At 44.3% G+C, this 22,571-nt stretch overlaps 1 protein-coding gene across 1 annotated transcript in view; it reads right to left on the bottom strand.

The window, feature by feature from the left end:
* The window catches only part of SDR42E2 (short chain dehydrogenase/reductase family 42E, member 2), a 98,592-nt gene that overhangs the window by 48,754 nt on the left and 27,267 nt on the right, over positions 1–22,571 (bottom strand). The window contains exon 5 of the mRNA XM_063932399.1: positions 22,128–22,203. Within this exon, the coding sequence (XP_063788469.1) occupies positions 22,128–22,203 (76 nt within the window). The remainder of the gene's footprint in view (positions 1–22,127; positions 22,204–22,571) is intronic.

The raw sequence follows: 22,571 nt of genomic DNA, 5'->3' as shown, positions 1-22,571 counted from the left end.
ATTGGTAATGACAATCCTGTACCGCAAATCTGAGGTACGCCTGATGAGGTGGATAAATGGGGACATGAAGGTATGCATCCTTTATGTCCAGAGACACCATAAAATCTCCCCCTTTCAGGCTTGCGATGACCGCTCTTAGCGATTCCATCTTGAACTTGAACCTTTTCAGGTATATGTTCAGGGATTTTAAATTCAATATGGGTCTGACCGAACCGTCCGGTTTCGGGACTACAACATGGTCGAATAATAACCCCCTCCTTGTTGAAGGAGGGGAACCTTGACCACCACCTGTTGAAGATACAATTTGTGAATTGCAGTTAACACTATTTCCCTCTCGTGGGGGGAAGCCGGCAGGGCCGTGGGTGAGGGGGCATCTCCTCAAAGTCCAGCTTGTATCCCTGAGACACAATATCAATTGCCCAGGGATCCAACAGGGAGTGAACACACTTATGGCTGAAATTACGAAGACGTGCCCCCACCGGGCCTAGCTCCGCCTGTGGAGCCCCAGCGACATGCGGTGGATTTTGTAGAGGCCGGGGAGGACTTCTGTTCCTGGGAACTAGCTGTGTTATGCAGCTTCTTTCCTCTGCCCCTGCCTCTGGCAAGAAAGGACGCACCTCAGACTTTCTTGTTTCTTTGTGATCGAAAGGCTGCATTTGATAATGTCGTGCTTTCCTAGGCTGTGCAGGAATATAAGGCAAAAGATCAGAATTACCAGCTATAGCTGTGGAGACCAGGTCCGAGATCCCTTCTCCACACAATCCTCAGCCTTCCATATGCCTCTTAAGTTGGCATCACCTGTCCATTGCATATTCTACAGGACACGTCAAGCAGAAATCGACATAGCGTTGACTCTAGAACCCAGTAGACTAATGTCTCTTTGGGCATGTTTAATATATATATATGTCTTAAGACAGCATCTTTAATATATATATATATATCTATATATATATATATACACATATATATATATATATACACATACTAGGGTCTCAATCTCTGCTGATAAGGTACCTGTCCACGCTGCTACAGCGCTATAAACCCATGCCGACACAATCGCCGGTCTGAGTAGTGTACCAGAATGTGCACGCTATCTGCAGGATCCCTGAGGATCAGGGCTACCTTTTGGGCAAACGTGACACCCTAGGGGAAGATTCCCATCGTATCCTGGCCCTAGTAGGGAAAGGATACTCCCTGAGAAATCTTTGTGGGAAACTGCAGTCTCTTGTCTGGAGATTCCCGCTCTTTTTCATAATGAGAGGAGGGAAATTTACCTCAGCTTTCTTCCCCTTAAACATGTGTACCCTTGTGTCAGGGACAGATGAGTCATCAGTGATATGCAAATCATCTTTTATTACAATAATCATATATTGAATACTTTCCTGCCATTTTGGCTGTAACTTTGCATTATCGTAGTCGACACTGGAGTCAGACTCCGTGTCGATATCAGTGTCTATTATTTTGGATAGTGAGCATTGAGAGACTCTGAAGGTCTCTGCGACATAGGGACAGACATGGGTAGAATCCCTGTCTGTTCTCTAATCTTTTGTGCAATAAATTCACCTTAGCACTTAATTACACATATCCAAACAGGTGTCGGCGTTGTCGACGGAGACACTCCTCACACACACATTTGCTCCATCTCCTCCTTAGGGGAGCCTTTTACCTCAGACATGTCGACACACACGTACCGACACACCACACAGTCAGGGAATGCTCATCTGAAGACAATTTCCCCACAAGGCCCTTTGGAGAGACAGAGAGAGAGTATGCCAGCACACAACCCAGCGCTATTAATCCAAGGAATAACACAGTAACTTAATGTTAACCCAGTAGCTGCTGTTTATATAGATTTTTGCGCCTAATTATGTGCCCCCCCTCTCTATTTACCCTCTTCTACCGTGTATCTGCAGGGGAGAGGCTGGGGAGCTTCCTCTCAGCGGTGCTGTGGAGAAAAAACATGGCGCTGGTGAGTGCTGAGGAAGAAGCCCCGCCCCCTCGACGGCGGGCTTCTGTCCCGCTTAAATATAAATTTTCTTGGCGGGGGCTCATACATATATACAGTGCCCAACTGTATATATGTGTACTTTTGCCAAAAGAGGTCCATATGCTGCCCAGGGTGCCCCCCCCCCTGCGCCCTGCACCCTTACAGTGACCGGAGTATGTGAGGTGTGTTTGGAGCAATGGCGCACAGCTGCAGTGCTGTGCGTTACCTCATGTGAAGAACGGAGTCTTCTGCTGCCGATTTCGAAGTCTTCTTGCTTCTCATACTCACCCGGCTTCTGTCTTCCGGCTCTGCGAGGGGGACGGCGGCGCGGCTCTGGGATCGGACGACGAGGGTGAGATCCTGTGTACGATCCCTCTGGAGCTAATGGTGTCCAGTAGCCTAAGAAGCAGGACCTATCTGCAGAGAGTAGGGCTGCTTCTCTCCCCTCAGTCCCACGATGCAGGGAGTCTGTTGCCAGCAGAGCTCCCTGAAAATAAAAAACCTAACAAAATACTTTCTTACAGCAAGCTCAGGAGAGCTCACTGAACAGCACCCAGCTCGTCTGGGCACAGATTCAAACTGAGGTCTGGAGGAGGGACATAGAGGGAGGAGCCAGAGCACACCAGAATCTAAATTCTTTCTTAAAGTGCCCATGTCTCCTGCGGAGCCCGTCTATACCCCATGGTCCTTACGAAGTCCCCAGCATCCACTAGGACGTTAGAGAAATATTATTGATACATTTCTCAATAAGAAATAAAAAAAATGCTGATACACTAGGGTGCTATGTTTCAAGAAAGGGGTGTGGGTCGACAGGATCAAAAGGTCGACAGGGTCAAAAGATCAACATAAAAAAGGTAGACACCATGTTTTTTGCATTTTTTGTGGTTTGTGCAGATAGTTTTGTCATGTGGAACCCCCAATTGTAGAAAGGCATTCGCTCGCCACGCTTCGGGCATGGTGGCTCACTGCGCTCGCCACAAAGTTTATAACCAACTCTATGCCGACATGGATAGAGAAGATATGAAATAGTACAAAAACATGTTAAATGAAAAAACAAAACAAAACAATTTATCTGTCTTTTTTATGTCTACCATTTTCATGTCGACCTTTTGACCCTGTCGACCTAATGTCTGTCTAACATATGGTGTCTATCTACTGACTGTCTAACTAGACACTGTCTATCCATCAACCGGATACCCAAGAAAGTTTAGGAACCACTGTATTAAGGGGATAAAATGCTGCGGTTGGTGGGTAAGTGGTTAAAAAAGTAAACAAATAATCATATACAGAACATCCCTGGTATGGCGAGATGTCATGTCAGCAGCAGGACCAGCAAGGATTATTTTATAAATGAAGCCCAAATTATAAATGTAATTATGTAACATTTATTTATTTATATCAATAGTTTATTTTTTGGTTATCCCACGTATATATATTTGTACAAACCGCACTTATTCTAAGGGCTCTTGCATGACAGGAGATACATATGAAATTGAGAATATCCTTGTTAGTGTGCTGGTTTTGTCTGTACTAGAAACCACTTGTATCTATACTACAGGTATCAGGTGGAGTGAGAGCGAAGTGTAACCTGTTCCCAGCTAAATTTATCACAGTCTCACCGGGGCAGCTGCTATCATGTTGCACTTTACATTAATTTGTTGTACAGTGGCATTTCTAACCTTATCGCAGCTCTGGGCGTCTTAGGTGCTGAAGTGACTGCCTGCTATGGAAATGTCTGGGGTCTGCCATGAATAATTCTAGCGGAGTGGATCAGGTGACCGCTGCGAGGCTTGTGGCTGGCAAAACAATTAGAAGCAATTGTGCGAGCAGAAACGTATAAGGGCACTTTCTACTCAAGAAATTCGTGACTACAGACAAGCCAGTTGATGATATCAAGAGAATTTTGGAACCTTTATTAGTTTATATATATTAGTTTATATATAAAACGGATGAAACCTTTAGCACCAATAAAATCCCCAAAAGACTATAATATATTCAACACAGGCCAAGCAAGTATTTCATTTGGGTATTATTCTGAGTTGCAGTAGAGCATTTAATTTCTTCTGCGCAAGCATCTTAGTTGCACTGTGCATATGTCCAGATAGTGGATTTGCGATTGAGGAGCACGGGAGACACACACATCTCAGACATGTCTTAAAAGTGTATTAGTAAAATCTTAAAAGTGTATTAGCGGATACACGGAGATGATCCGTCTTATGGGTGTGTTTTGAGAGTGTAGCAGGCATGTCGCTGCAATTGATTGTGTACAGAGATGCTCAACCGCTCACATTGGAGGCCATACTCGGACGGAGAAACTGCATGTGACATAGGGCTGTTGCATGTTTTGATGCTGCGACTGATCTAATGAAGCACAAATCAGTATTTCAGAGTCTACGGGCGCTGACAGTGGACTTCTCAGTCCTTGCACATTCATACACATAGATGGAGGGCTTTGTAATGACATATGCATAAAGTTGCAAAAGTGCAGCTGGCAAACATAATCTGTGCAGGTTTTCATTTTGTTACTAAGGTTTAAAATAAAATAATAATAATAATAATAATAATAATAATAATTATTATTATTATTATTATTAATATCAGTAACCTGACCCAGGCCTCTAAGCCTAGGCTGGTTTTGGAAAAAAGGTGTAAGAAACGGCATGAAGTCTCCAACTTTCAAATACTTTAACATGTTACATGGCACCAGAATCCCCTGAGATCGGAAGGCCCTGAGTTCAGGAAAGGCCACATGGGTCCAGGGTGAGGCCTGTCAAGGTGCAGCGATGATACTCTGCTAACTTGGAAAATCATTGATTTCATTATCATCTACAGTATATTAGTATTCAAAATAACTGAAACAGTTCAAATGTGCTTGGATGTTACAAATGTTTCCCTTAAAACCAGAGTCGGTCCTAGGCATAGGCAAACTAGGAAATGCCTAGAGCATTTGATATGCCTAGGGGCATCAGCAGAATCTGCTGATTAAAATGATATGCAGCATGCCTATATTCTGTGTGTAGCATTTCAAATGCAGATACATCCACAGTCTTACACAGTATATAGGCATGCTGTATATAATTTTAATCAGAAGCTGCTTGTGTCTCCTAGCCACATAGCAATGCAAATAATATGCATTTTCAGCAAGAAAAGTCGCCCGACGTCAGCATTGAGACAAGATTTATGAGGACACATCTGTATCCAAGCAGAGGCAGAGGTCAGAGTGTTAGCGTCTGTGTGAGTGCTGTGTGCGAGTGGGTTGGTTGTGCAGCAGTGTTCGGCATATGTGTAAGGGGCATTATGTGTGTCATGTGTAAAAATGCATTAATAATGTGCAGCAAATGTGTAAGAGGCACTATGTATGTCATTATGTGTATAAGGGCATTAATAATGTGCGGCATATGTGTAAGGGACATTATGTGTATAAGGGCATTAATAAAGGTTGTCATAATATGTAAGGCGCATTATGTTTATAAGGACATTAATAAGGTGTGTCATATGTGTAAGGGGCATAACTGTGTGGTATTATGTGTATAAATGCATTACTAATGTGTGGCATTATGTGTATAAGGTGCTCTACTGTGTGGCGTAAAGTATAAAAAGGGCACTACTGTGTGGTCTAATGTAAATAAAGAGCAATTCAATGTGGTGTAATGTGAATAAGGGGCACTACTGTAAGGAGTAATGTATATAAGGTACAATGGTACTACTGTGTGATGTAACGTGAATTAGGGACACTATCGCATGATAAAATGTGAATAAAGTTTTAGTACTGTGTGGCATAATTTGAATTGGGGGTACTATTGTGTGCCCATGCCCCTTGCCAGCAAAAACACACCCCTTTTTGGGCTGTGCGCCGACTGTTCTTATTTAAATTATAGGGGGTAGGAAACTCAAAATAAGGACTGCTATGGGTGAGGGGTGATGGTGCTGGGATAGGGGTGCACTGTCAGAGGCGGAACTAGCGGTGGTGCTAGGGGGCACCAGCCAAAATCTTGCCTAGGCCATCATATTGCTTAGGGCCGGCTCTGCTTAAAACTACATAATTATTCTTTATTACTGGCACATATTAGGCACCCCCACAAAAATGATGTTTTTGACTAACATTTAAATATCTTGTTCTCTAATTAAAGTGTTATAGAACCTTGAGGGGGAATGTTATAGAGTATGACTATGAGAATCAGAAAGTGGGAGATTTTGGGGTATATGCAATTCACGGCGAATCGCGGCAAATTATCGCCGTTTTTAAATTCGACACAATTCGACAGGTGAATTCCGGCAGGTGGCTGCCGGAATTCACCATATTCAATGAAAAACGGATTCGACAGTCCCGCGGGCGAAAAACGGCCGATTTGCCGGATTTTGCCGCAATTTAAAAAAACGGGAAAAAACGGGAAAAACACGAAAAAAAATGGCGTGGGGTCCCCCCTCCAAAGCATAACCAGCCTCGGGCTCTTCGAGCTGGTCCTGGTTCCAAAAATGCGAGGGAAAAATTGGGCAGGGATCCCCCGTATTTTTAAAACCAGCACCGGGCTCTGCGCCTGGTGCTGGTGCAAAAAATACGGGGGACAAAAAGAGTAGGGGTCCCCCGTATTTTTTACACCAGCATCGGGCTCCACTAGCTGGACAGATAATGCCACAGCCGGGGGTCACTTTTATGCAGTGCCCTGCGGCCGTGGCATTAAATATCCAACTAGTCACCCCTGGCCGGGGTACCCTGGGGGAGTGGGGACCCCTTCAATCAAGGGGTCCCCCCCCCCAGCCACCCAAGGGCCAGGGGTGAAGCCCGAGGCTGTCCCCCCCATCCAATGGCTGCGGATGGGAGGCTGATAGCCTAGAGTAAAATGACAAGAATATTGTTTTTTCCAGAAGAACTACAAGTCCCAGCAAGCCTCCCCCGCAAGCTGGTACTTGGAGAACCACAAGTACCAGCATGCGGGAGAAAAACGGGCCCGCTGGTACCTGTAGTTCTACTGAAAAAAAAATACCCAAATAAAAACAGGACACAGACACCGTGACAGTAAAACTTTATTACACACTGCCGACACACACATACTTACCTATATTCTGTCAAAGTCAGAAAAATATCTCTATGCACACTACCATATTTGCACCTCACACAGGTCCGTGCTGCGCATGCGTACGCTCTCCCGTACGTGCGCATACTCACAGTCGCGGGTACCCGCAGGCGCACGGTATGCGTATTTACGGTAGAGTTTATGTGATCGTAGCGTGCGACTCAATCGTTACATATTTTCACTATACAATGTATTTTGTAGATCATGGTCCCTTTGATAGATTCTGAAAGTTTGGTTAATGTAGAATGTTCATGAACAGAGAAATCCCTCTTTGTTTGATACGAAGGGACAGACAGGAGTAATACAGTGGTGTTTAGTACCCATCGGAAGAGTATTTAATTAGCAATATTCCGGTGTTGGTTTGGAGCGGATTAATCGCTCGTGCGAATAGTTATGGACATAAGAAGTTTATGTCCATTTACTATTATTTGCACTTACTTATCCATGCGGCGGGAAACCCAGTTTCCCTCCCACCTGAGCTGTTGGAAATAGTCACGGCCCACCTGTATGAATCAACCTATGACCTTTTGTTATAATGCGAGGGGGAATTCCTGTGTCCAATGAACAATGAGATTGTAGGGACCATTGAATTGTATTGTGTGTGGGGCATAAATAGACAAGCCGATCACATCCAGCTCTCACTCTTCAACGGTTATCATTGCTGAAAATTGGGAGCTGGATGTCCAGAGGCGCATGCGATCGTTTCCCCTTGTGCGTAAGTGTTTCTCCGCAATCATATTGTTCTTACTGTTATTGTGGGCCATTTCTCTCTCTCTCTCTCTCTTCTCCTCTCTCTCTTATTTTTCCCTTAAAACGTAATTGTATTGTATTGTATTTCCTGTGTAGTTATCTGGTTAGGTAGTCTATGTTATATTGTAGTGTATGACTTGTATTGTGTTAATTCTTTTGCAAGTATATCATTCATAATATATATTTATTAGGCGTTGGACCCTAAGCCCAGGTATCTGTGTATTTCTTATAGTGTTTAGTATTCTCAGAGCGTCGGTGACGCTCGAACAGCATTTGAGTTAATAAGGTTATACTGTGTTGCATTTACACTCTATCATTACACTAAGGTTTTACTGCACAATACACTGTTTATGGTTTAGATACAAAGGTTTAACATTGTTAGCGTCAGCGCCGCTGGTGATCTCCTCGTGGTCCCGAGCGTCCGCTACGCTATAGCGAATCATTACGTTAGTCAGCAGCCAATAGCGTGCCTGCCTGTGATCTCTTGGCCGTGAGCGAACGTGACGCTTGAGCGTCTCGACTACGGCTGAGCGATTGCTACGCAACGAGCGTACCCTTACGGTACTCCATACGTGAATAGCGTACAGTGTTCTTAGACCTCACAAAGGGTTTTATATAAGATAAATATTCAGCTTTATCAATTGGCGGCTCGCCCGTCCTTCACATATCTGCACTAGGTAATTTCAGCAGACATTATCCAGCAGCAAAGGGCGGGAGGTCATATTCCTCGTAGTGCTGTTTGGATAAGCGTCTGCTTCGCTTAGTAAAGGGTGCTGAAGGAATCCGGGACCGGAGGTAAGAACAAAACGATAGTGTCCTTTTAAAACTGTTTATTTCTGTCTTGCGTACACACGCACGCATATCTGCATTTCTTTTCATTCGTGTATTTTCATATATCACTCTCCTGTTTGCCATTGTATAATTGATAAACGTACTAAGAGAGATTTGCCGCTATTTCATAGTTAAAGAGTAAAGGTAATACAGTTAAGGTATAGAAATACACACAGCTCTACCTAAAGGTAAAAGGAGAGATTGGTGTGGTGTGCGGTAGATGATCGAGGATCATCTACATTGATAAAACGTGTTAGTTGTGTTACGGTAGACAAAGACTGGTGTACACGTGTCTCTAACAAAGGGAGAAACTCGCGTATGCAAAAGGCCGACGCACGCAGCGTAAATTACGCAACGGAGCGTCTGGGTACGCCCACGTAACCCAAGTCACACGATAGTGTTGATTTTTAAATAACGCAACAGGCGATAAATAGCGCAAATCTATTTTAAATTCGAAATTTAAATTAACAGATCCTTCTCCTAATTTGTAACACATCTGGTCTAAAGAGAAATTTCTGCGCAGAAATAGAAATAGAAACAAAAGTGTACATGTGGTGAGTGAATGTTTTTACATACATTTATACAATTTTGAGGTTGAACCAAAAGAAATCATCGAGTTCTCGTGAGGTACATACGTGTAAGTGACATGCACGGTGGCTAGGGAGGCATCCTTGGTTAAACATAAAAAAATTGAGCATTAGAGTATAGCAGACCAGGAGGTCATACTGTAACAGACCAGGAGGTCATATCAGACCAGCAGGTTCAGGTACAGCAGACAAGGAAGTCCGCTATACAGTCCACAGGCACAACACCTAAAAGGGTTGGTGCAACACCCATATAGGCCATACAAGCTCTTGCTGAAGGAATTCGCAGCCGCAATTTTCGATTCCGCTGGTCGCTCCGTACATAAGATTAGTTGCTTATGTGCTGAACGATTGTACCGCACGTAATTGTGTGCATTAGTAAACCTGACCGGTACTATTTGTGTACGAAGGTCATAAACGCTATTTGTACATTCTGACGTGATTTGTGTAATTTTTTATTTTTACAAAGGGAAGTTCGCTGGTCACTCAGGAATTATCCAACAACCTCACCTTTACTGGAAAGAGTAAGTGTTCTGCGGATATCCCTCGCATGTTCCAGTAAACAAAGGTTAAATAGGTGCCCTGGGTCGAGTACGCCAGCACCATATCGGTGTGATCAGGTCGTATTGGTCGGCGTGGGCAGAGTGAGTAAGGTGCTCGGTAAACCTTACCGTCAACCTATCGTGAATATCTTGGTTTTTTGTAAGGGTCCGTAACACCTGCAAATTATGGGGGCCAGTTGTTCAGGAAGGGGGCGATCAACCTCGGTTCGGGTTGATTCCATAAAACCGATCAGTCGGGTCGGCAAGGTACGTAATGTGTGAAAAGTACGGAAGTCACACAGAAGCTTTATGTGATGAATGGGAGAGAATGACAGTACATGACGGGGAGAAATTCCCAAGAGTAGGTGGCTTCAGCTCAGAAGTGTTAACGAATTTAAGGAGAAGGATATGTCTCATTAAATCAGCAAAGAGACGAATCAAGCATTATGATTATTTGCAGTTGTGGCAACAGGAGGGTGACATACAGAGAGGATTGGCTCAGGCGGTGGGATCTGGCTCGATCAGGAAACTGATAGCCACGGCCCCACCGCCACCATACATATCAGGAGAGAAATTGGTTGCGGAGAATGACGCACTAAGGTGTAACAAACAAACACTTAGCAACTGTGTAAATGTTAAAGATAATGTTAACCAATTAACCAATGCAAGTATTAACCCGTTCAAGTTGTACCCTGTTTTGAACTTTCCTCAGGAGTGTGATCAAGAGGACGAATCGGCAACAATTTCAGCGCTCTCTCTAGCAGCCACCATAGCAGAGACCACAGTAGGCACAGCTCCACCCCCGAGATTAGTAACAAAGGCCCCTAGCGGAGGGATAGGTGAGGTCGTATCAACGGGTAAGTACGGCACCATACACTATGCTGAAACTATTTCACCACAGCCTGTAGAATCTACACAGAATGAGGTTGTTAGAGTTAATCCTGTTAAGGTAATAGTAGTTCCAAATGGGAAAACAGACACTTCAGGAGTCACTCCTGTTAGGAACATTGCCATGTATAGCCCATTTTCCCGAATGGAATTAAGGACCATAGTGTCTGAATTCCCTGACCCTAGAAAAGACTTAGTTGCCAGCCAAAAATACATCAGAGACCTAGGTAACACGTTAGAGCCCAACAACAAAGACTGGCAGATATTGCTGAGAGCATGTTTACCCTCCAATGTTGACGCAACTCAATTTTTAGCTGACTGTGGATTAGATCAGGATGTACCTCTTACAGAAGTGTACAACAAAGACAATGTAAAAAGAATAAGCTTACAGTTAAAGGAGTATTTCCCAGCGGTAGTTAAATGGAACAAGATATTCTCCATTAAACAAAAGGAGTCAGAAACAGCTACAGAGTATTTTCACAGAGCATTATTAGAGATGGCAAAATACACAGGCATAGAGGACATTAAAACAAACATAAACCATCGAGAAGTAGCAGTATCGGTACTGATGGATGGTTTAAAAGAGTCATTAAAGACTAGGGTACAGACCACACTACCATGTTGGCGAGGTCTGTCTGTGGCTACTTTGAGAGAGGCTGCTATTGATCACGACCGGAATATCACCAGACACAGGGAACAACAAGGTGATAAGTTAATGGCAGTAAGTATACAGGCCTTGACCACAAAACAGCCTGTGTTAATATCACCAAACCCTGTGGGTAAGTCAAATGTGGTAACATGTTATTCTTGTCACAAACAGGGACACTTTGCACGAGACTGTAGATCGAGAAATATACAAAAATCTTATCAACCCCCTAGACAACGACACGACACACGACATTGGGATCAGGGTCCGCAGAAACGGAGTTATGAGCCACATGCAGGGGAAACAAAAAGATATCCCCCGAACAGAGACTGGCAAGCCTCTGGTAGCTCCCAATTAACTCCATCACAAGTAGTTGCTGCCAGCGGGATTCAGGGAGGTCACCATACCCAATAGGGGTGTGGCCATACCTGTAATCTGCAGCCAGTAAAATTGATTGCAAGCCTTGGAAGTGAACCCGAAATTGCAATCAATGTAGCTGGTAAATCATTAAACTTTCTTGTAGATACAGGGGCGGCCAAATCAGTGATAAATTCGACAGTGGGCATGAGAACCACTGGTAAGACAATTCCAGCCATAGGGGTAACGGGAGTAGTCCAGCACTACCCTGTTAGCAAACCAGCCGAGATTACAATAGGGCCTTTACATACCAAGCATTCCTTTTTGCTGGCTGCATCGGCACCGACTAATCTCCTGGGAAGAGACTTACTGTGTAAAATGGGGTGCGTCATTTATTGTACTCCTGAAGGTGTATTCTTGGACATACCTGAGAATCACGCTCAGGAAGTACGAGACATGTTAGACTCCCCATCAAAATTAATGTCACATACCATTATGACAAATAGGACTCCCTCCCAAGTAGAAGAAATGACATCTCAGATACCAGAGTCACTTTGGACTAAAGATGGACAGGACACTGGATTAATGGCAAACGTAGCTCCGGTAGTTGTACAAGTAAAAGATGGTAGGATAGCTCCAAAAATCCCACAGTACCCTCTGAAGCCAGAGGTGGAGTTAGGAGTTTACCCAGTAATAGAGCGCTTGCTACAACAGGGCATTCTGGTAAGAACGTCCAGCACTGCCAATAGTCCCATCTTCCCTGTGAAAAAGAGTGGGGGGAGGGGTTACCGGCTAGTGCAGGATCTAAGGGGGATTAACAAAATAGTTGAGAGTCAGTTCCCCGTAGTGCCAAATCCAGCTGTCATCCTAATGCAAATCCCTCCCACTGCGAAATTTTTCACTGTTATTGACCTCTGCTCCGCTTTCTTTTCGGTACCTCTGCACCCTGACAGCCAATATTTGTTTGCATTTACATACAGAGGAGTCCAATACACATGGACCCGATTACCACAAGGATTCATAGATAGTCCAAGTATATTTTCCCAGGCTTTGCATGATTGTTTACAGTCTTTCCAACCAGTGAGTGGATCAGTATTAATACAGTACGTGGATGATCTACTACTGTGTTCTGATTCATTGGAAGCATCCCTGAAGGATACGAAACAGCTTCTGTTTCATCTTTCAGACACAGGACACAAGGTTTCCAAAGACAAGTTGCAATTATGCCAAACTAAGGTAAAATATTTGGGACACTGTCTAACACAAGGACTGAGACACCTGACCGCTGATAGAATTCAAGCAATTAGAGACATGACTCTGCCACAAACCCAGCAACAGATCAGAACGTTTTTAGGAATGTGTGGGTATTGCCGTAACTGGATCCCAGGGTTTTCCATTCTAGCGTTACCCTTGCAGGAGATGGTCTCCTCAAACAAACCTGATCGGATTTCGCATACAGACGAGTCTGAGACAGCATTTGAGAGACTTAAACAGTGCCTAACGCAGGCACCAGCATTAGGTATGCCAGACTATGGGAAACCCTTTGAACTATACGGAACAGAAAGTGCTGGTTGCGCGGCAGGCGTACTAACCCAAAAGCACGGTGATGCCAGCAGGCCAGTAGCCTATTACAGCGCTCAGCTAGACACGGTAGCGCGATCCCTCCCCACATGCTTGCGAAGCGTTGCTGCAATAGCATTGCTAGTAACGAAAAGCGAAGATGTCGTGCTAGGTCACAACCTCACAATTCATACACCACATGCAGTGTCAGCCTTGCTGAATTCTGCCCAAACCAGGCACGTCTCATCAGCGCGGTTTACAAGATGGGAATTGGCACTAATGGCCCCCGTAAACATCACCATAAGGAGATGCAGTGCATTAAATCCTGCAACATATCTCCCAGGTGTGCCTGGACAGGCACAAAGGGTGGAGGATGAGAGTGGTGGGGAAGGAGGATTTAATACAAAGGAAGACACACATGATTGTATGGAATATTTGACCCAAAATTTTACCGCAAGGCCTGACATCAGTGACAACCCACTGGAAGATGTAGAACTTACGTTCTACACGGACGGTAGTTGTCATAGACAGTCAGACTCGGGAGACTTGTGTACTGGATACGCAGTCGTAGATGACCAAGGCACCATAGAAGCGGAACCGCTAGGCCCACCTCACTCAGCCCAGGTTGCTGAACTGGTCGCCCTAACCAGAGCATGCGAATTGGCTAAGGGCAAATCAGCCAATATCTACACCGACTCTAGATACGCATTCGGGGTAGTTCATGATTTCGGAGCCCTATGGCGCCTCAGAAATTTCATGACGGCAGCTGGTACACCGGTAGCGCATGCAGCTCACATAAAAAGGCTTCTAACAGCGATACAGGAACCCGACAGAGTGGCTGTTATCAAATGTAAAGCACACACATATAGCCAAGACCCAGTATCACTTGGTAACAGCCGAGCAGACGAAGCTGCTAAGTTAGCAGCTGCTACCCCCAGACAGACAGACACCACACAACTGATGGTATTTAATACCATCAACACACAGAAGTTGTGTGAGATGCAAAATTTGTGTTCCACACAGGAAAAGGCAGTCTGGAAGGCAAAAGGATATGGCCAGGAGTCCTCAGGACTCTGGACGGATGGACACGGTAAACCAGTGGCCCCCAGAGCATACCTTCCATGTTTAGCTGAGGCAGCTCACGGGCTGACTCATCTGGGCAAGGAAGGGATGTGCAAGTTGGTAAGAGCATATTGGTGTGCCCCAGGATTTTCATCTCATGCGAGTAAAAGAGCAATGTCATGCCTTACCTGTTTGAGAAAGAACATCGGAAAGGCAATACCTACAGAACCATCTCATATCCCACCTGCCGGCGGCCCTTTCCAGGTAATACAGATTGACTTTATACAATTACCCCCTTGTCGAAATTTGAAATATGTACTTGTTTGTATAGATGTTTTCTCAAATTGGGTCGAAGCATTTCCGGCGGTCACAAATACCGCTATGTTTACTGCTAAGAAAATTGTGCAGGAATTTGTATGTAGATATGGTATCCCTAGAATTATCGAAAGTGATAGGGGTACCCATTTTACAGGTGATGTCTTTCAAGGAATGTGTAAATTGATGGGAATTGATAGCAAGCTGCACACTCCATACCGTCCACAGGCGAGTGCGAAAGTGGAAAGAGTGAACAGCACTATTAAAAATAAACTGAGTAAAGTGATGGCAGAGACAGGATTGACATGGCCAGAAGCTTTACCCATTGTACTGTACAGCATCAGAACCACTCCCAGGTCCCCTCTTAATCTGTCTCCCTTTGAAATCTTGTTTGGTCGACAACCGCATGTTATGATTAACCCTCAGGATGATTTGAAGTGTAACAATGAAGTGACTGTAAAATACTTGATTAACATGAGTAAACAGTTAAGGAATCAAAATGATAATCTGAAGTTAGTGATTCCTGTTTTACCAGATAGTAATTGTCATGACATTGAACCTGGGGATTATGTAATGATACGGAATTTTCTATGCTCAGGTTGCCTTATTGACAGATGGGAAGGACCATGCCAGGTCTTATTGACTAGCACTACAGCATTGAAGGTTGCTGAGAGAGAGACTTGGGTTCATTCGTCCCACTGTAAGAAGGTTGCTGATCCAGAGAGGTCCCGTGATAAGGAACAGACGGTAGAGGTTGTATCACTGGAGTGTCTGTTCCAGGAGGATTGAGGCGGCACCTGAGCATTGAAAATCACAAGACCAAAAGCAGTTGTCGATCCCCTGTTCCCTTTTATTGTTTTTCTCCAACTTCCCATCCCCTCTCCCTCAAATTATTTTTTCCCCCTTCTCATTCTTCTCCGTTTCCTCCTACAAGATGGACTTGCCCCAAGAGACTGTGATCCGGATTTTCCTGTTGACCATGATGTTGACCAGAGCAGTCTGTTCCGGCGAGAGTACCATGGAGGTCGAGAGAGGTTCTGGAATGGGTTCTGATGATAAAGATGGAGGCGTAGTTTTCCAAGAACAACTTAACCAACAAGTAAAGGCGAGTATCAGAAAACGATCCGATAGCATTGACCATAGAAGGAATTGTGAAGGATTGTTAGCTGAAGAAAACTGTATCTGTCGGCTCTGTAACAATGTCATTGAGGATGGGTGCATAAAGAAATGCCAATCCAGTTTTAATATCCATATGGACCGGCATCCATTGAGTGACTATCACTCCTTAGTGGGTAGTGTGTTAAATAAAACAGATTGTTGGGTATGCTCTCAAGTACCTCAAGGTCATAGCAAATCAGGGCTAGTACCATTTCCTTTAACGTTAGGGGAGGTACTTGAGTTAAGTGGTGGGAGACCGGTGGACAGGAGGTTTAATATCTCCAGCCCTCCTAGTTTGAAGCTCCACCAATACCATGTGGATAGGTCCCTATTATGTTTTAACATCTCTAATCCCCGAAAGCCGGGAAATTGGGAAGTGTCATGGAGTAATCAAACCATGACTTTTTCGCATAGAGCAGATAGAATGCCTACAGATACAGAGCTTATACGCCACATAGCCAGTAGAGGAAAATCTTTCCGATATAGGTATACCTTAGGGGATAGGATTATGAGAGTTTGAGAGGTATCACCAGGATACTGTGCACATATCGTACAACCTGATACGTGTACTAAGCAGATGGAAGAATTAGGGTTAGGAGATTTCACATGGAAGGTGTGTAATATGGTTATGTCTTACTCCGTCCCATATGTTCTCCCCGATGATGCATATTTCATATGCGGGAGAAAGGCGTATAAGTGGCTTGCCCCAAACTCTGAAGGATTGTGTTATATTGGAAAAGTACTGCCTGAAGTAATGACTGTATCACATGATAAAATGAAAGACATACACCGTGTTGCCCAAACTCCTTATACTCACACCCATTACGAGCACGTAGTTAAACGGCACCTGATAGAAAGAACAGAGCATCCGGCCTCTGACATGATCCATGAATTCACCGGGATTCAGTTTCTAATCGCGTTAGACATCACTCGCACCACCAGAGGAGTGTTGAATTATAAATACATATCTGCGCTTGCAAATTTGTTAGATAATATCACTGAAATGTATGATGACACGTTTAGGTATACTGGAAGAGAACTTCAAGCTTATAAAACAGAACTGGTACAGCATAGAATGGTTCTTAATTACCTCACAGCAGTGACAGGCGGATATTGTGTCACACTGGCAACACAATACGGCGTGAAATGTTGCACATATATTACGAATAGCACCGAGGATCCGGTCGAGGTCATAGACCAAAAGATGGACGATATTCTCCAACTGAAGTGGGAATTTCGCAGGAGACACAATCTCACTCTTGCTGCTGTAGGTAATGAGCTGACTGGTTGGGTGTCATGGTTGAACCCGCGAAATTGGTTCTCTGGTTTAGGAGACTGGGCTCAAGGAGTCATAATGGATGTTGGGAAGTTTCTCCTATGTATCTTAGGTGTTATCATAACGATTGGTTTGATATTTAGATGCGGTCAGGCTTTAATGAAGTGCAATCGTCGTACTAGGGTAATGAGTTTAAGGAGTGAGGAAACTGTAATTCCAATGGATTTGATTTATGACCCAAATGTAGAAACAATGATGTGATGAAAATGCGATTTCTACGGTCCGTTTCTTTCACCTGTTTTTCTGTTTCCTCCAAGGTAAAAAGACCCACTTGGACGAGGAATTTGATGAGCCGATATACAGACAACAGAGGGATTAAAGAAGAAGTTTTGACAACCTGATACACAGATTTTTGATGAACTTTGCCATAGATCCCCAGTTTCCCTAGAAATTTTAAAATTACGCTAGCCCAACACTTTTGTAAATCTATGGACATTGACAGCTTTTGCTCGCACCTTATGGGCAAAAGCACAAAGAAGACTGCAACCAACAGACACCAAACAAGACCTCAATCGACGAATGTACATTTACCTGACATAGAATACCACCGCATTTACCGTAATTATGTCTTTTCTTCATTTCTACAACCCTCAGGTAATGACACACATAGTCGATAGGGAATACAGGCACAGATATCAGCAATCACATATCTCCCCCATTCATGTATCATCAACTAAAATGTGCTCCCCCATTTTGTTACAACCAAAGCCGAAAAGAGCTCGGTAAAGTTTGACAGCCCATCCACAGACCCGTACCACGGGATAAGAAGGAATTCAAATGTATACTTCGCAATACCTCGAAGCTTGATTTAAAACACGTACGGCACGATGATACATGACCCCCAAGCACGGATTCATACACACATGCTTCTGCTATCTCACTAGGTCATACCCTTTTTTCCTACCTTCTCCTCTCCTCCCCTACCCAACCATGTAAATGTATTAACCCCTGACATATATTTTTCTCCTTTTGAAATGTTTTAGGAAGTGGCAGTTATTGTTGACTGCCAAAGGGTGGACTGTCAAAGTCAGAAAAATATCTCTATGCACACTACCATATTTGCACCTCACACAGGTCCGTGCTGCGCATGCGTACGCTCTCCCGTACGTGCGCATACTCACAGTCGCGGGCACCCGCAGGCGCACGGTATGCGTATTTACGGTAGAGTTTATGTGATCGTAGCGTGCGACTCAATCGTTACATATTTTCACTATATAATGTATTTTGTAGATCATGGTCCCTTTGATAGATTCTGAAAGTTTGGTTAATGTAGAATGTTCATGAACAGAGAAATCCCTATTTGTTTGATACGAAGGGACAGACAGGAGTAATACAGTGGTGTTTAGTACCCATCGGAAGAGTATTTAATTAGCAATATTCCGGTGTTGGTTTGGAGCGGATTAATCGCTCGTGCGAATAGTTATGGACATAAGAAGTTTATGTCCATTTACTATTATTTGCACTTACTTATCCATGCGGCGGGAAACCCAGTTTCCCTCCCACCTGAGCTGTTGGAAATAGTCACGGCCCACCTGTATGAATCAACCTATGACCTTTTGTTATAATGCGAGGGGGAATTCCTGTGTCCAATGAACAATGAGATTGTAGGGACCATTGAATTGTGTGTGGGGCATAAATAGACAAGCCGATCACATCCAGCTCTCACTCTTCAACGGTTATCATTGCTGAAAATCGGGAGCTGGATGTCCAGAGGCGCATGCGATCGTTTCCCCTTGTGCGTAAGTGTTTCTCCGCAATCATATTGTTCTTACTGTTATTGTGGGCCATTTCTCTCTCTCTCTCTCTCTTCTCCTCTCTCTCTTATTTTTCCCTTAAAACGTAATTGTATTGTATTGTATTTCCTGTGTAGTTATCTGGTTAGGTAGTCTATGTTATATTGTAGTGTATGACTTGTATTGTGTTAATTCTTTTGCAAGTATATCATTCATAATATATATTTATTAGGCATTGGACCCTAAGCCCAGGTATCTGTGTATTTCTTATAGTGTTTAGTATTCTCAGAGCGTCGGTGACGCTCGAACAGCATTTGAGTTAATAAGGTTATACTGTGTTGCATTTACACTCTATCATTACACTAAGGTTTTACTGCACAATACACTGTTTATGGTTTAGATACAAAGGTTTAACATTGTTAGCGTCAGCGCCGCTGGTGATCTCGTGGTCCCGAGCGTCCGCTACGCTATAGCGAATCATTACGTTAGTCAGCAGCCAATAGCGTGCCTGCCTGTGATCTCTTGGCCGTGAGCGAACGTGACGCTTGAGCGTCTCGACTACGGCTGAGCGATTGCTACGCAACGAGCGTACCCTTACGGTACTCCATACGTGAATAGCATACAGTGTTCTTAGACCTCACAAAGGGTTTTATATAAGTTAAATATTCAGCTTTATCAATTCACACGCCGACATCGGTCCTCTTCTCCATGTAGAATCCACGGATACCTGAAAAGAAAAGAGCAATATACTCACCTCAGCCAGGGTCCAGAGATAAATCCATGTACTTGGCAAAAAAAGAAAACGGACACACGGACCACCGGACTGAAAGGGGTCCCATGCTGACACATGAGACCCCTTACCCCGAATGCCGGGACACCACGTGACTCCTGTCACTGAAGTCCCTTCAGCCAATCAGGAAGCGCTACTTCCGTGGCGCTCACCTGATTGGCTGTGCGCTGTCTGTGCTGTGACAGCGCATCGCACAGCTCCGTCCATTGGAGGTCATTCCGAGTTGTTCGCTCGCAAGGTGATTTTAGCAGAGTTGCTCACGCTAAGCCTACGCCTACTGGGAGTGAATCTTAGCATCTTTAAATTGCGAACGATGTATTCGCAATATTGCGATTACACACCTCGTAGCAGTTTCTGAGTAGCTTCAGACTTACTCGGCATCTGCGATCAGTTCAGTGCTTGTCGTTCCTGGTTTGACGTCACAAACACTCCCAGCGTTCGCCCAGACACTCCTCCATTTCTCCGGCCACTCCTGCGTTTTTTCCGGAAACGGTAGCGTTTTTTCCCACACGCCCATAAAACGGCCTGTTTCCGCCCAGTAACACCCATTTCCTGTCAATCACATTACGATCGCCAGAACGATGAAAAAGCCGTGAGTAAAATTACTAAGTGCATAGCAAATTTACTTGGCGCAGTCGCAGTGCGGACATTGCGCATGCGCATTAAGCGGAAAATCGCTGCGATGCGAAGATTTTTACCGAGCGATCAACTCGGAATGAGGGCCATTATATTCAATGGTGGGAACTTAGCGGCTAGCGGTGAGGTCACCCGCCGGTCAGCGGCTGACCGCGGGTAACCCCACCGCTGACGGCAAAGTTCCCACCATTGAAACTAATGGACCGAGCTGTGCGATGCGCTGTCACAGCACAGACAGCGCACAGCCAATCAGGTGAGCGCCACGGAAGTAGCGCTTCCTGATTGGCTGAAGGGACTTCAGTGACAGGAGTCACGTGGTGTCCCGGCATTCGGGGTAAGGGGTCTCATGTGTCAGCATGGGACCCCTTTCAGTCCGGTGGTCCGTGTGTCCGTTTTCTTTTTTTGCCAAGTACGTGGATTTATCTCTGGACCCTGGCTGAGGTGAGTATATTGAACTTTTCTTTTCAGGTATCCGTGGATTCTACATGGAGAAGAGGACCGATGTCGGCGTGTGAACATAGGTAAGTATGTGTGTGTCGGCAGTGTGTAATAAAGTTTTACTGTCACGGTGTCTGTGTCCTGTTTTTATTTGGGTATTTTTTTCCCAGTAGTACTACAGGTACCAGCGGGCCCGTTTTTCTCCCGCATGCTGGTACTTGTGGTTCTCCAAGTACCAGCTTGCGGGGGAGGCTTGCTGGGACTTGTAGTACTACTGGAAAAAACAATATTCTTGTCATTTTACTCAAGGCTATCAGCCTCCCATCCGCAGCCCTTGGATGGGGGGGACAGCCTCGGGCTTCACCCCTGGCCCTTGGGTGGCTGGGGGGGGACCCCTTGATTGAAGGGGTCCCCACTCCCCCAGGGTACCCCGGCCAGGGGTGACTAGTTGGATATTTAATGCCACGGCCGCAGGGCACTGTATAAAAGTGACCCCCGGCTGTGGCATTATCTGTCCAGCTAGTGGAGCCCGATGCTGGTGTGAAAAATACGGGGGACCCCTGCTCGTTTTGTCCCCCGTATTTTTTGCACCAGCACCAGGCGCAGAGCCCGGTGCTGGTTTTAAAAATACGGGGGATCCCTGCCCAATTTTTCCCCGCATTTTTAGAACCAGGATCAGCTCGAAGAGCCCGAGGCTGGTTATGCTTTGGAGGGGGGACCCCACGCCATTTTTTTTTTATTTTACCGTTCCAGCACTAAAAAAAAAAATAAAAAAAAAAATAATATTTTAAAAAATATATAAATAATACTTGTGCCTCCAAAAAAAAAAAAAAAAAGTACCTAATCCCTTCTAATATAAATAGATATGCTATTCCCAAAAAAAAACACACCAAAAAAAACATGTTTAAATTTTTTTTTATTGTTTTCACCCTCCAAAGTGTGGCGGATTGAAAATGACGAATTTACTGTCTAAAAGCACTGCTGTCGAATTTCCAAACTTGAATTGAATATGCTTTTGTCGAATTGCAGCACTGAATTTTTGCAAAAAGTCGAATTTCAAAAAGTCGAATTTTGAAAGTCCGTTTTTTTGACGGAAAGCACTGAATTGCATTGACGATTTTTTTTTTTTGGCGAAAATGACCCGAAATTCGACAATTTCGGGAATTCGACCGCAATTGCATATACCCCTTTGTGAGCGTTCTCCTGTGCTTTTTTTTAAGTGCCAATCATTTACATGGCAAAACTAGGATAAGTTTCCCATGTAAATGATTGCCTCTTTAAAAAATCAGGAGAACTCTCACAAAATCTCTCACTTTCTTATTCTCACACCCTATTACATCCGCCCTTGTTCTCTCTATCTTTTGGAGCAAATTTACCTTTTAACTATACAGTATGTTGCCCTGAATTCGCATCACAGTATTACTTACAAGAAAGCTTACCCTTTAGTGGAGTTCCATTGGCTGCCAGGATCATTTGATCAGCAATTGTCTTTGTCTTGGAATAAAAATCCACCTGCTGAAAATTTTACATTCAACTTAATAAAAAATACCAAACAATATTAAAAAATAAATTGATTAAAGTGATATTCATAGGCAGTGTGGAGTCCCATCAAGTAAACACAATGACATTACAATTCATAGTTTTAATAGATTTTCCTTAAAGCATAATTTAGATGTTGTAATGATGTCACACATAGGATGCAGGGACAGGAGGTTCAAATGTTGTGCCTCACTGAAGCGATAGAGGCCAGAAAAATCCCATCACCTGGGACCCATAAGAAAATATCAGTGGCAAATGTTGGCTTTTGAACAAACTGCTTGGAGAGTGAGTTGGTCACTGGAAGATTGAGCAGAGAGGTTGGCACGTAACCTGACTGGTAGGGC

This window comes from Pseudophryne corroboree, chromosome 7 (genome assembly GCF_028390025.1).
Source record: "Pseudophryne corroboree isolate aPseCor3 chromosome 7, aPseCor3.hap2, whole genome shotgun sequence".
In the NCBI taxonomy this organism is placed as follows: Eukaryota; Metazoa; Chordata; class Amphibia; order Anura; family Myobatrachidae; genus Pseudophryne; species Pseudophryne corroboree.
The sequence above is the reverse complement of the archived record's forward strand: the minus strand, read 5'-3'. Positions and strand labels throughout refer to the sequence as shown.